The following is a 14,173-nucleotide window of genomic DNA, read 5'->3' on the forward strand; positions in this document are numbered from 1 at the left end:
GGCCAAACAGCTTGTCACACACCCCCAGTATCCCTGGGGACCTCAGTGTACCACACACTAAAGGTGCATCAGCTCTTAACAGTGAACAATTTGGAGGTGTGGCTCTCAGGACACATTTGTGAAAGAGCAAGCTGTCTTTCTGAGCACTTGAGGCTGTCACTTACAATGAGTTTTTCATGTGTTCTCCATCATCAAGAAACAGCTCAATTATTCTCAGTATATTTACTGGGATATAAAGGTATGTACAAAGTTTAGAAAGATTTCCATCAAAATAGTTAAAATGTAATCATCATGAAGGCTTATGCTCTAGTTGTCAGAAATTTCACATATATGAAACACTGTAGAAAGCCAGATTTAAAAAATAAAAGCTAAGGAAAAGGGAGAGTAGGGAATGGAAATGCATATTTATTTAGTAGCTGCTCAATTTTCGTTCAGTCCTTTTAACAACACTATAAGATAAGAATCCTTATCCTCATTTTGCAAATGAGAAAATCAAGATTCAAAGAGATGAAGTATATTGCCTCTGGTCTCACCGCTAATAGATGGTGGGGCCAGGATTTGACCCCATTTTATCTGACATCAAAGGCTGTGTGCCTGTTCCACAGTACCATGCTGTCTCCTCCCATTTTAGAATTTACAGCAAAATTCAAGAATCTTCAGGCTTCATTTTGGTAATATCAAAACCCCAAAGGTAACCTGTTTACATGATCAAATCACACAAAAGATAGTGAATATTTGAAACTAGTTTAACAAAATCTGGTTAATATTTAGTCTTCCCTGTCACTTAAATGAAAGGCCATGATGGTAAAAGGAAATTTTTGATGACTTGAATAGGACTACTTCTGAAATGGAAACCTTTACTTTTACATTTCTTGTGAGTATTTTGGATATGTGGTGTTTAACTTTCTAGTGGTTAGAACCCTTGTGTCTCGAAGGTTTAGTGTGCAGTTAGTAAGATTGGGGTGGTCAGTGAATAGATAGATGGCAGACTTCCCTCACTGGTTGTGCGCCCACTGTGGGAGCAGCCTGGGAATGAGCCGCATACAGACTGCTCTTAGGAAGAGACAGCCCCCGATGGAGTCACTGTTGGAGGGGGAGTTTACAACAAGTCAACATGGGGCGAGAACTATCTCCTAATGAGGCTTCGAAGAACTGGAGAGGCCTGAGAGGCCTGGAAATAGGAACATAACCATAACCACTACACAGCAAGTCCATGAGTATCTTCCCTACTAACCCAAGAGCACAGGAGGAAAAGCTCAGGAGTATACAGTTTGAAGTTTTGGAGAAATGAAATAATGGCTGACTTGTGAATAATGATGAAAGTATTTGATGATGTGACTCCCAGGGAAGCAATTATGGTTAACCCCTCATTTGTTTGGCATTTCCAAGGATTGAACTGTCCCACATAACTGAATTTTCCAGACAACTAAAACTTTCCTACTCATGTGCCTTGAATGTTTTTTAACCATGCTTGGTGGAAATATTTCTGAAATAGATTATACAATTATCCTGCCTTCTTGAACAGAAGCTGCAAGAAATAACATTTCTTTAGATCCCTTTGATTACAAGCCTGAGACCTGATTAAAAGAGGTTTAAATAGTTCGGACTCGTAATCGTCTCACATAACAAGAAGCTCGGAGCCGGGTAGCTCCAGGTATGATGAATTCGGCAGCTCAGTGATGTCGGGCTGATGTCCCCTCCTGGTCACAAGATAGGAGCACAGCTCCAAGCCTCGAGATCTCACATGATAAGATCGAAGGCAGTAATGGAGCGGGCGCTTCTCCTTATACGTGTTTAATCAGAGAGGAAAGTATTTCTCAGAAGACCCTCAGCCGACTTCTCCTTGGGTCTCACTGGCAGGACTGAATCACATTTCCCTTCTTGGTTCTGTGGAAGGCTCTGAGACTGGAGAGCCAGCAATTTCGGAGTGGGGAGTGGGAGTGGGGCTCTTCCCATAAAAAAGGAGAGTGGGGAATGGCTGTTGGGTGGGTAACCAAGAGTGTCTACCATGGTTACCTGGATTGGGGCTGAACATCCCCTTCCTGGATGGCCATAGCGTGATGGATGATGGGGCTTTTTGTCCCGACACTGAATGCCCCTAGAGTGGGCTTCTTTTTGAATTCCTCAGTCCGCCGTTATTTATTATTCTCTCTCCTTCCTTTGTGTCAGACTGCTAGTTATCACTACTTGCTGTCAATGTGCCTTGTCCTCATCTTGCCATAATTAGATTTCTGGAAAAACAATGTAATCAAACTTCTTAGAAATGTGTCTAAAAGGTTCTCAGTGAGTGTGTGACAGCTGTCCTGTGGATCAGATACATAGTGTCACGTTTCTTTTGACCATTCAGAGTCATTTTTCCATTGTTGCAGTTTTAAAGAAGTAAGGAGTTTCTTGTGAACTTCAGTACAACTTAATGAAGTCTTCGCATGGTGAGGGAGGAGCATTTGGGGGCGAGTAAGCTTGTTTACTAGACAAGGTGAGACTCCATCTGTCCATCTGGAACCCAGCATGGTTTAGAGAGAGGCAGCATTCAGCTCCCTCGCAAAGCTGCGTGGCAGGTGATTGCCTGGAAGGCACCACTAGCTCAGGGAACGTGACTAGTGGAACTGCCACCGCAGCGACTGTCCAGCACGAGGCAAGGCGGTGCGGCGTTTCGTTATTCCCTGCCCTCTGCCAGGCGTCAGAGCCCTGCAGAGGAGTCCTGCGCACGGCCCAGGTTGTGCAGAATTGGAAGTGCTTGGGTGCAGCTATTTCAACAAGTTCTTGAAGAAAATAATGCTTCAAAAATGGTTATTGAGATTGTACTGATCCAGCGAGGATACCATCCCTTCTGTGGATAAAGAGATCTGACCAAAGTTCAGTCTTTGTATATAGGAAGAAGGAAATAGAAAGCAGTTGTCAAAATAATACCAGCAGTGAGTAAACTGAACCAAATGGAATGATTCTACTCCAGGAATCAAACCTGGGCCAGTGGGTGGGTTGGTTTCTAAGGAAGCAGATTTTGATATAGCTGAAACTATGAGCCCAAGCTGCTTAGAACCCGGAAGTTTCTTCAGAGCAAGTTAGCTGTTTGAAGGCCTGAAGTCATTATTTTACTGTGCATCAGAAAAACATGAGTTAGCCTACCGGCAGATGTTAAGTGACAGAAACACTGGGGATAAGGAAAACGGGTTTTGTGTTTCTTCAGTTCTGACTAATTTGTACCATTCAAATCATTCTTACAAGAAGAATGCAAAGTATTTGTCACAAATATTTTTATTAACTCCTTCTTATGCATAGAACATTTTTAAAGAAGCCATTCTTTTATTGACTGCTAATACAGACAGGATACAACTTAAGTTGAGCCAGATATTTATATTTTTCTAATTTTTTCTCATGTAGATTAATGATTTTATTTCTGAAGTCCGCCGTCCATGCCGGCTCCCCTAATAACCCAGCCACTGTTTTCAGTATTTTAATACTGGCTTCAACTATGCTTTTTAAGAAAAATCTCCATGGAGAAATAATCATATAATCAGTGCTTTTGTGGGATCATAGTACATATCAGCGTATAGCTGGCTGACAATTTTTTTTTTTTTAATCAGAACAACACACTTGCCTAGGTAAATAAATTTGCATTCACATTTTGAATTATTTCTGATGCTAATTGAGCATTTAGGGGGACAGAGTGGATGATTCAGAACTAGGCGGGAAAATCATTTTCAACATATCAAAATACCAGCAACTCATTTTCAGTGAAACAAAATAACAGGAACAAAAACTATAATGCATTTCAAAGCCCAGAAAAAGCTGATAGCTTGGGAATCATGAAGCCTGTGGTATTGTCTTTGTTACTTTGATACTGATTGGTGACTATGTTTGCTCTAAATTTATAAATTATTGCCATTGATTTCTATCATTTAAATTGTTACTTTTTTAAAGGGAAGCTTTCATGTTACATACTTTTTACCAATGCTATTAGGGATTATTTTTGGGTTAATCCAAATCTTGTTTTATATTTGGAAATTTATAAATATATAAAATATATAATGTAAACAGTCATTTTTCACAATTAATTAGAAGAAATAAAAGGAGTAATCAGAAAAGATATAAACCTATTTTTAAAAGCAGTATTTGAAATGACTGAAGATGTTACAGATCATGCTTTGTAATATGAAAGGATTCAAAAGAGTTTTCTGAATTAAATTATTTATCATTTGAATTAGTCTATTTTTCATACATTGTATTGTTCCTATATGTTACTAAATCTCCGCTTTGGCACAGATAGACACTGAGACTTCATTGAGGTGGAAAATGTGACTAAAGGGTGGACATTCAAAACTTTGCCCCTTTTCTTTGGTTCTGGTGTGATTCACGTGTAGAAACCCCCTACAGCACTGAGTCAGTGTCAGATGCACGCAGAGGTCAACAGGCCCTACCACTGGACAGTTTTTTATTTCTTTTTTTTTTAAGTTTTCTGCAAACCTAACTTTTTTTTTTTCAAGACATCATATTGGCTGCTAAGAGAGTCTAGTCCAAGTCAAATGTTACCCTAAACTGGCATGGTGATAAATGTATGTATAACTATCGTGTGTGTGTGTGTGTGTGTGTGTGTGTGTGTGTGTATTTGCCTCATGTCGCCAGAAAGATGAACCTTGTACATCCTTCACCGTAGACACTTGAACTTGCTCAATTATAATTAGGACACAGTGAGTGTGTGGCAAGCAGGTTGCACCAGTATCTTTAAGAGCAGAAGTCAAGGTGGCCCAGTAAAAGGAGATTAGGATTTAAATCACGGGACTAAATTTGAGTCCTGCCCCTGCCTGGCTATGGCATGAATAAGTTAATAAACCTCTTGGAGTCTCAAGTTTGTTCATCTATTAAATAAAGATGACGAAAATAATATCTGCTTCATAGAGTTATAAGTATCAAATTAGATAAAGTATGTAGTAGTATTCTGTAGAGCTAGAAAATCCTGTACACATTGTTCTTATTATTTTTGATACATTCACGTGCCTGCCTGTTCTTTGTCCTAGAAGTGGACAACATTCACACAAATATACATTACATACCTCGAGGAATGTGCTATTGAAACAATCTGTTTTTAATGATGGTTTGCCTCAACTAAAAAATGTCATTTTCTTTTTAAAAATGGAGTGAAAGAACCCCAAAATGAACAGTTAAAGCACATAATACTTGTTATCAGCAAAGATTAGAGTCAGTCTATACGTTAACAGTAGACATATGTGGCGCCCTGTTGCATTCTGTTAAGGCGCTCCCACTGGTTTAAAAGGTATATGTGGTAACATATGGAAAAACTTGAAACTACTGAGTATCAAAATTCACTGCTTGGTTGGAAGTAAAGTAACAACTCTATTTTTTCTGGTGGTCTAGTTGCTATAGCCTAGAAAACAAAGATTATTATCTGCCCTCTCGAAGATCCCATTTCTAAGTCCATTCTTGACAAATAGCCTCCATCCCACTTCCTCCACCAAATTACAGGTGAGGAAGACACTGCCCAACCTTTGGAGAGTTTATGGTATAATAGAGACTTAATGTAGGTAGACAGCTAACTCTGCTGTGGAATACTGGACGAGGTACGTGCCTTCGGAGAAGTTCAGGTGACTGGGAGCACTCAGCTTCTGCAGCCATTTCATGCCATTCCTTCAGCACCTGCACACCAGGCCTCATGTCGGTTACATTTTCATTTCTGTGTGATTCGCCTCCCTACCTAGACTCTAAACTCTTTGAAGGCAGGGAGAGCACCTTGTCCCTTGGTCCCTCCCTCCGTACCTTTTACCTAGGCTTCAACCAGTATTAAGGTTTAAATAGAGTCTCATAACATTCAGATTTAACAAAAAAAAAAAAAAAAACGTATTACGATGCATTTAAACCCTAACTTTCTTTCCCTTTCTTCTGTGTTTGCAGTCGACCTGCCCCTGTTTTTCCCTCGAGACCAGCCAACTCTCACATTTCAGTCCGTCTATCACTTCACCAACAGTGGACAGCTTTATTCCCAGGCCCAAAAAAATTACCCATACAGCCCCAGATGGGATGGAAATGAAATGGCCAAAAGAGCAAAGTAAGTGAATCCACTGTTATTTCCTACAGGTAAAAATATTTTGTTTATCTAGTTGGCAAGCTATTGTTCACAGGCTAAATCCTGCCCTGTGCCTATTTTTGTAAATAAAGGTTTATTGAAACACAGCCACACCCATTTCTTTACTTCCTTTCTATGGCTGTTTTCATGCTACAGTGGCAGAGTGAGTCATTGCAATACACAGCATATGACCCGCAAATTCAAAAATATTTGCCATTTGGCCCTTTACAGAAAAAGCTTGCCAACCCCCTTACCTAGCCTCATCAGGTAGATGGCATTGTTTTTTTTTTGTTTGTTTGTTTGTTTGTTTTAATGGATTACAAGATTTATCAGAAATCTACCTCTCTATTTAGATTAGAGAAATACTAAATAGGAATTGGAGTGGATAAAAGGTGTCGATGATGAGATTGTTGGCAGCTACTTTCTTATTGTTAAAATATGGAAAATTTCAGCTGGCGGTAAACAAATAGTTAAATGGTTTTGTTTGTTTGTTTGTTGCTTCGTAGTCAATAAATAGATCCAGTACCTAGTTTATCATATGGAACTGTAATGTCTTTGTATAAACAGAGTGAATTATATACCTCATTGTATCTCTGCAGCCATTGCCGAAGGTAGGGCCCGCATCTTCCTTGATTGAATAAATGGCTTCACAAATAGCTTATAACTATTAAAATCTCTGTAAAAGTAAGTTGGGAATTTGATAGAGGTTGAAATTAGCTAGAGTCGGGAGTTTATAGAGTTACAGCTATTACACCTGAACCTCCCTGTGGAAAGCTTTCACCAGTCATATCAAATAGGTAAATATAGAAATATGCTGAGTGTTTTTTATAGCTAAGACGTTAGTATCTGGAACATCAGTCTTCATGAACCATGCCTCCTAGATTGAAGCAACAGTGGTTCAAAATCATTGTTTCCAAAAGTAAATCATAGAGTGACAGCTGGTTGTTACTTTATTACTCTGAAGATCCATATGTTCCTACCTGTGATCCCAACTGAAGGATGATCAGATCCAAAGACTCACACAAATGAAGAATACCCATTAAGTATCCTTTTCATGCGGCCATCCAGTATTTCTTGAGCATCTACTATGTTCTAGGCAGTATACTCCATGCTAGGGGTACAAAGATAAGCAAATTAGAAATTGTCCATGTCTTCTTGGAATCTATAGCTCTGCCGGAGAGATCAAAGCCTCTATCATGTCAAACGTCTAACAGTTTTAAAGTACTTACTAACAAAACTTGCCTTTTCAGACCCAAAATGTTCTTGTTTAGTAGGACTCTGCTCTTGCCTCCCCCTCCCTGAGACCTCTCTGCCTCCCAGGGTGCCTCCTGGCATCTCCTATACTTTCTCTTGCATAAGACGTTCACTTATAGCAGGATTGGAGCTCTTTTAAGTAACGACAGAGTGGCTTCCTCTAGAAATCCAGGCCTCCAAGGTTCATCTGTGGAATTCAGAGCTGTTGGTGTCTGAAACTGCAGTGTGCCCTTTCTCCCTATATTTGTCAGGATGCCCAAGTCTAAAATTCTATTCAAGGAAAAAAAGAATATGCAAATATAACTAATGATAATGATTAAGACAATATATCTTGAAATGCACTTGAAAAAAGATTATAAAGTAAGTTTTATGTTTGAAATATTGCAATTTTTAATTTTCTGAGCTTTCCTTGTGTCTACATAAGATCTGCCTTTAGAAGATGGGCTGTTATTTGTGGTATGTGCTGTGGAGTCTGAACCAGATGTGTCTTTGTGGTTTCCATGGCAAAGCTATCTTGGGGTGTGTGTGTGTAAGTAGACATTTTAGTGTATGAATTGAATCTGTAAGGAGTTGCAGACCACAAGCCTGTGATTTCATTATAGGAATATCGTAAGTGAAGCCTGTTTATCTTAACAGATCAGTTCAGAGTTGCAAGAGACATTTGCTTTATGTTAACACCAGTCTAAAGAAAACATCTGAAGTAACGTTGAAAAAAATCTGCTTTCTGCTGTAGTAAGATGGATCCATTTTAAATGTAATAAAAGAGAAAGCCGGCAGCTCGTGCTAGGAAGAAGAAATAGTTTTAAAGCTCCCTCCTTAAATTGAACCGCATGGCTTGCCTGGGCTCTGTCAGAAGGTGGATAATGGACAAACACAACCAGTATGCTGCAGTACAGACTTGAGATTGGTGGAGAAAGTTGGAGAGAAAGGACAGAAAGAGAGAAAGGTCAACTGTGACATTCCTTACACGCCCTGTTTCTTTGTCATGTGAAAATATTGTATGCACACAGTGCGTAAAAGGCTGTAATTCACTTCGAGAGGTCTGCCCATGACATAACCGCTCTCATGGTTTATGAACAGCAGTAGAGCCCTTTGAGTGGAGTCAGTTGTTTATTCCCTCCTGTCGAGCAAAATTTTAAACACATGAACTCAAAAAGAACACTTACTGGCACTGACCCGGGCTTTTCCTTAGGCATGTGCTTCTTGCTCATGGCTGCCCAGCAGATTCTGTCCTCACAAGTGAAATACCCTGTACTGGGTGAGCACAGGCTTTGGGATCATGCATGCCCCAGTTCCTATCCAAGGTCTAACCTTTTATGCTCTGTGGCCTTGGGCAGAGCTAGTAACCCTTCTAGTAACATCATCCTGTAAAACAAGCCTGTCCTCTTCCCTGTTGGATGGTCTTGATATGAACAGTCAGTCAATGAGTCGACCTCTGAAGGACCCTTGGATTTAGCTTGTGCTTCTGTCCCACAGTGCCTTTGCTCACCCCTTTCCTGCCTCCTTCTGCCCCTTCCAATCTACTCACCGTTCTTCCTTGTGGTCTTCCCCATCCACGCTAACTTGCAGGCAGTTCTTTCCCCTCTTCCTATCCTAGGCTTGGTTGGCTGCTGGTCGTATACTGCTTTGAAATCTCTTTCGTAGTATTCTTTGATTTTTCACATCTTTATATATGTTTCATTTCCTTAATTGTGAGTTCTTCAAAGGCAACGGCATTGAATATATTTTTTGTTTAATTTGCGTACAACAAAGTTAACAAATTTAACCATATCTTTTGATGGAGTTTTGATAAAATTACCTTCTACCCCTTCTCAGTTGGTCTCCTCACCCCTCAAGACAACCACTGTTTCATTCTATCACTGTGTCTTAGTTTTTCCTCTTCTAGATACTTCTTATAAATGCAATAATACAGATTATATTCTTCCGTGCCTTTGTGTTCAGTTTAATTATCTTAGATTTATCTGTAATGGAATTTCATTTTTACTGCTGACTAATATTTCATTCTGTGAATATACCATAACTTATTAATCCATTCATCTGCATGTGCCTATTTGGGTTGTTTCCAGTTTGGGGATTTTATGAATAGATCTTGTATGAACATCCTTATATAAGCTTTTTGTAGACTTATGTTTTCAGTTTTGTGGGTAAATACCTAGAAGTGAGAGTATGTGTACTATTAACTTAATAAGAAGCTGGTAAGTTTTTTCTAGAGCTGCCATACCACTTCACGCTCCCACTGCCAATATACTGGGTTCCAGTTGTTCCGTATCCTCTCCAGTACTTGCTATTGTCACAAGTCTTTTTAATTTTTGCTATTCTAGAGGTGATGAAGTGATATCTTACTATGTTTTTAATTTTGATTTCCTGATGATTAGTAATGTTGAACATCTTTTCATGTGTTTATTGATATATCTTCATTTGTGAAGTGTCTGTTCAAATTTTTGCCTATTTTTAATTGGATTGTTGGTCTTTTGATTTTTGAGTTTTAAGAGTCCTTTGTATATTGACAGATATACGTATTACAAGTATTTTTTCCCAATCTGTGCCTTGCTTTTTCATTTTCTTAACAGTGTCTTTTGATGAGCAGAGAATTTTTATTTTTAATAAAATCTATTTTATCAGTGTTTTCCCTTTACATTAAAGTTTTTTATGTCCTCATAATTATTTGCCTACCAGAAGGTCATGAAGAGATTCTTCTATTTTTTTTCCTAGAAGCTTTGGTTTTGGTTTGACATTTATGTCTGTTATCCACCTCAGATTAATTTTTTGTGTATGGTATGAGGTAGAGGCTGAAGTAAATGTTTCGTGTTTATGTATACCCCGGTATTCTGGCAACATTGTTGAAAAGCCTTTTATTTCCCTGTTGAATTACCTTCATGCTTTTGTCAGAATAATTTAACCATATATGAGTAGGTCTATTTCTGGACACTATTCTATTCCATCCATCTTCCTATTTGCATACCAATATTCTTAAAATCAGGAAATGTAAATTGTCCAACTTTGTTCTTTTTAAAGATTATTTTGACTATCCTAGGTCCTTTGCATTTTCATATAAATTTTAGAATCAGTTTGCCAATTCCAGCCCCTCCTACTACTCAAGAAAAAAGCCTGCTGAGATTTTGATTGGGATGATTTTATTAGATTTTACTTACTAGTTGCTAGTGGATAACAATGCAAATGATTTTTCTGTGTTAACCCGGTATCCTGTGACATTGCTAAATTCACTATTACTACTAAATTCTAGTAGCTCTTTTTTCCCTTGGAGAAGAAAAGATTTTTAATTAAAAGTTAGCAAAGTCAGCATTGCTGTCTTCACATGCACCCCAGTAAACAGTTTACTAACCTCGCGACTTGGCCAGAAATTCCTAAGTTCTAGGCTGCCCCATCCAGGGCTGCTGTCACCTGTGGTTGTGTCCACTTGATGCCGGCACCAGCCAGTTTGAAAAGTGGGAAAAAATCTACCCTTCAGTTGTTTAATCTACATAAACCCAACTATCACTTAAAAAAAATTGAACCCACTAGTTACCTACTTGGTTTCTCGTACATAGTTTTAGATGTATCTAGAAGAGTGAATCAAATGATTTTCTGTAATCCTGTCTAGTCTGATAAATCTATGATTACATGGAGTGAGTCTTCCATGAATTTCATTGTATAAAGTATCAAGTTGAGGCCTAAGTAGGTTCTTAGAATAGAATTTAACCCCAGAACCACCTACTGCAATGGCTCGTCACACATTAAATTATTATATAATGGAATCACTGAAGAGAAGAATATTCCAAAATATCTTCTCAGTCAACACATGGGAGTAATTCATCATGAACCTTCTAAAATCATGTTATTTCCGTTCTTGCCTCAAGGTTAGAAAAAAGATGGTCTTTTCTTATCTAGAAAGTGATGCAAGTGCTCCCAAAGCGGTCTGTGATTCCCCACATGTTGCTCTTCACCATTCATGCTCTTATTATTTGTCGTCCAACAGTCTTTGCAGAATAACTTTCAAGAAAATTTTTTAAAAGGTACGTTTTGGACTATTTCAGTGATTTTTTATTGTTGATACCTTAATATTCTCAAAGATACCATTTACTTCAAACTTCTCATTAGCTGCTAAATGCTTCAGTCCAGCCTTATTCATTAGTCCCCTAAATAAAATAGATAAATACAAATCTCCTCTCCTTGATTCAAGAGAAGGGAGTAGATGTCCCCACCCGATTTGTACCCCTTACTGTGGCTTCTGAGGCCCCTTTGGACCCCTAGGATGCCAGGGGGCACAGTGTGGAAATCCTGGTTCTAAGAGGGTACTTCACGGCATGGTCACAGGAGCCCTGAGACCTGAGAATACTTTGGGGACTAAGGGTAGCCTGGGGGAGGGGGTGTTCATGAAATGTAAGTGGTTATAATGTGAGCCTATGTATCTGTTTGTTTCTCCGGGAGATACTTACTTCTTCGCTCCTTTGTTGGTAGGTAGCTTCTTAGTGCAGCTCAAATTATGCTTTCTTTCTCTTGTGGTTTAGTTGCCGAGTCAGGCGGTTTCTGTGCCTGGTAAGCTGGCCAGAGGGATCCCCAGCTGGCCCAGCTTTGGAATCGGGGTATCCAGACCTCGCTCACTGTTAGGGAAAACCCTGGTGAGGACTTTGCAGCCGGCTCCCCCTCCTCTACCCCCACTCCTCCCCTTTATTTCTGTATTTCTGGAATTCCCATCTGGCACCTAAGGGTATGTGGATGACCAGGAAGGTAGGAACTGTGGCCAGCTGTGATCACTCCCCGCCACAGCCCCTCTGCAAGGGGAAGCAGCTGCACAGCTGAGCCAGTCTGAGCAGGAAGGGTACCTGGCAACAGGGAGGGCACTGAGGTAGACAGAGCAACCAGGACCGAGCTCCCCGAAAGCTCTGCTGCAGGGGGCTCATTGCGGTCAGACCTTGGTGACAGAACCTGCAAGGCCAACTGCAGCTATGATTCATGGGTTTTCTTTCATCTTTTGTTTTACCATGAGTTTCCTAGGAATAGTTCCCTTTAAAAAATCCCAGCTTCGTCTTAGCCGAACTCCCCTCAGGAGAGAGGAGGGAATTTTCCAGGCCCAGGTCGGCAGAGCCTGGGCGATCGGAGTACCCTGAGAGGACAGAAGGGTACCAGTGAGGGTGAGCCCATCCAGGGATCAAGAAAGGCCCAAGGTCACCAGAGCTTTCCACTCACCCGCACACCCTGGGGCCCCGCACGGGCAAGCTCAGCCATCCCTCCTGGGGGTTAGAAATAGAGAAGCTGTGAAGAAGAAAATACAGCAAATAAATAACATGGCATTTCAGGATCCTTGAACTCTCAAAGAGAATCATTTTGAAAAGTATCTTCAAGAGATATGGTTTGTTTTTGCTTTCAGAAGAGAGAGCAACAGAGACGGGGAGGAATCCAGATCTGCCTGACGTCCAGGCATCCTCTCCAAATTGCGTAGGTCAGAGAGAACATGTTATTTATTAGAACCTGACATCTGTTGCCGTGAAATGATAAGCTCCATTAAAAAGCCTGGCCATCAATTACTGCTAATACAGCCCTCATCCCAGAGTGAGCTGCTTACCATGCTTTCAGGCTGTACCAGGCACAGAGCGTTTACAGCCCAGCTCAGACTCCTCACTCCCTTTGACAGGACCCCGCAGACCATCTTTTCCACAGGCCCTCCCTCCGTCTGTGTTCCTGCTGTCCTTTGATTGCATTCCTTGCCCCCTGTGAGGGCTCTTTCAAGGACTGAACCTCCCCCATCCATCCTGCTTTCTCAGTGGAAAACAGGGTTAGGGTTTACTTTCTGGTTTCGGTCATGCACGCTAGAAGAAGCTGCACGTGGAAAGAATAACTGTAAGGTCAACTCATCTTTGTCGGGGAAATTAACTCAATTATGCTATTGTAAGAGCTACTGAGTGCTCAGGCTTGGGTTCTAATTATTCCTCTTAGCCACTGGGAAAATATTCGTGATAACCAAGTATAGCTACTTCCTTGTTTGTGAGTTATAGTCATGTATTTTCCTTCTTGGAAAAATAGACGGGCATCTTATAGAGTCAGAAAGGAAAGGGTAGAAGAGTTGGTTTTGGATTTTTTTCAGTCTACCAAAGTAGAAACATACACTAATGGAATCAGAGTTGCCTTTCAACTGTTGGAAGAGGAAACATGCAATAAGTAAAGAAAACGCAAAGAATAGTGGCCTGGGAGTTAGGAGACCTGGATCTCATCTGGGCGTCATTATTAATTCTCTGTGTGATCTTGGGAAAGACACTTCACCTTTCTTGGCCTTAGTACCCTCATCTGAAAGTACCGGGCTATTAGCCGATGATCACCAAACTCTCATTGATTTCTGGGATTTTAAGTAATAATTGTGTTTAAGGTAGTTTAGCATTTTTTTTTTGTTCATGTTGGAAAAAAATCCATCTCTGTTGCCAGAGGTCAGACACAAATTGAAAACATTACTAAATGGAATTAAGTACACTATGTACGTGGTGCTTTCTTGTACAACCCGTATCTGATATTTATAGAACACTTCAGTTGAAGAACGTGCACACATATGCCCCAAACACACACCCAGTAAAATAATTCTAGATGTAATACATTTTCAAATGTCAAGTTAAAACAGCTTCTTGGGAATTAGGCTTGACTGTTCAGATGTGCGTGTTGGGTTCTGACAGGTGCCGCCAGGGCTGCTCGGGGCTGTCATGTGTGATGTGGAGTCCAGCCAAGGCAGGAGGGCCAAGTGCTTGTTTCTATCACTTCTCATTAAGGCATGAATTCTAGAAAGAAAAAAAAAAAGGTCAGCATCAAAGAGCAATCAGCCATCCATTCTGTGTACGTCATTAATGACAAGCAGAG

The 14,173-nt window shown here is 40.2% G+C and overlaps 1 protein-coding gene across 1 annotated transcript in view; it reads left to right on the forward strand.

Annotated features, from left to right (window-relative positions):
- The window catches only part of BABAM2 (BRISC and BRCA1 A complex member 2), a 349,865-nt gene that overhangs the window by 314,965 nt on the left and 20,727 nt on the right, over positions 1–14,173 (forward strand). Inside the window, exon 11 of the mRNA XM_006910348.2 lies at positions 5,908–6,061. Coding sequence (XP_006910410.1) covers positions 5,908–6,061 — 154 coding nt within the window. The remainder of the gene's footprint in view (positions 1–5,907; positions 6,062–14,173) is intronic.

Source organism: Pteropus alecto, unplaced genomic scaffold (assembly GCF_000325575.1).
Source record: "Pteropus alecto unplaced genomic scaffold, ASM32557v1 scaffold61, whole genome shotgun sequence".
Taxonomy (NCBI): Eukaryota; Metazoa; Chordata; class Mammalia; order Chiroptera; family Pteropodidae; genus Pteropus; species Pteropus alecto.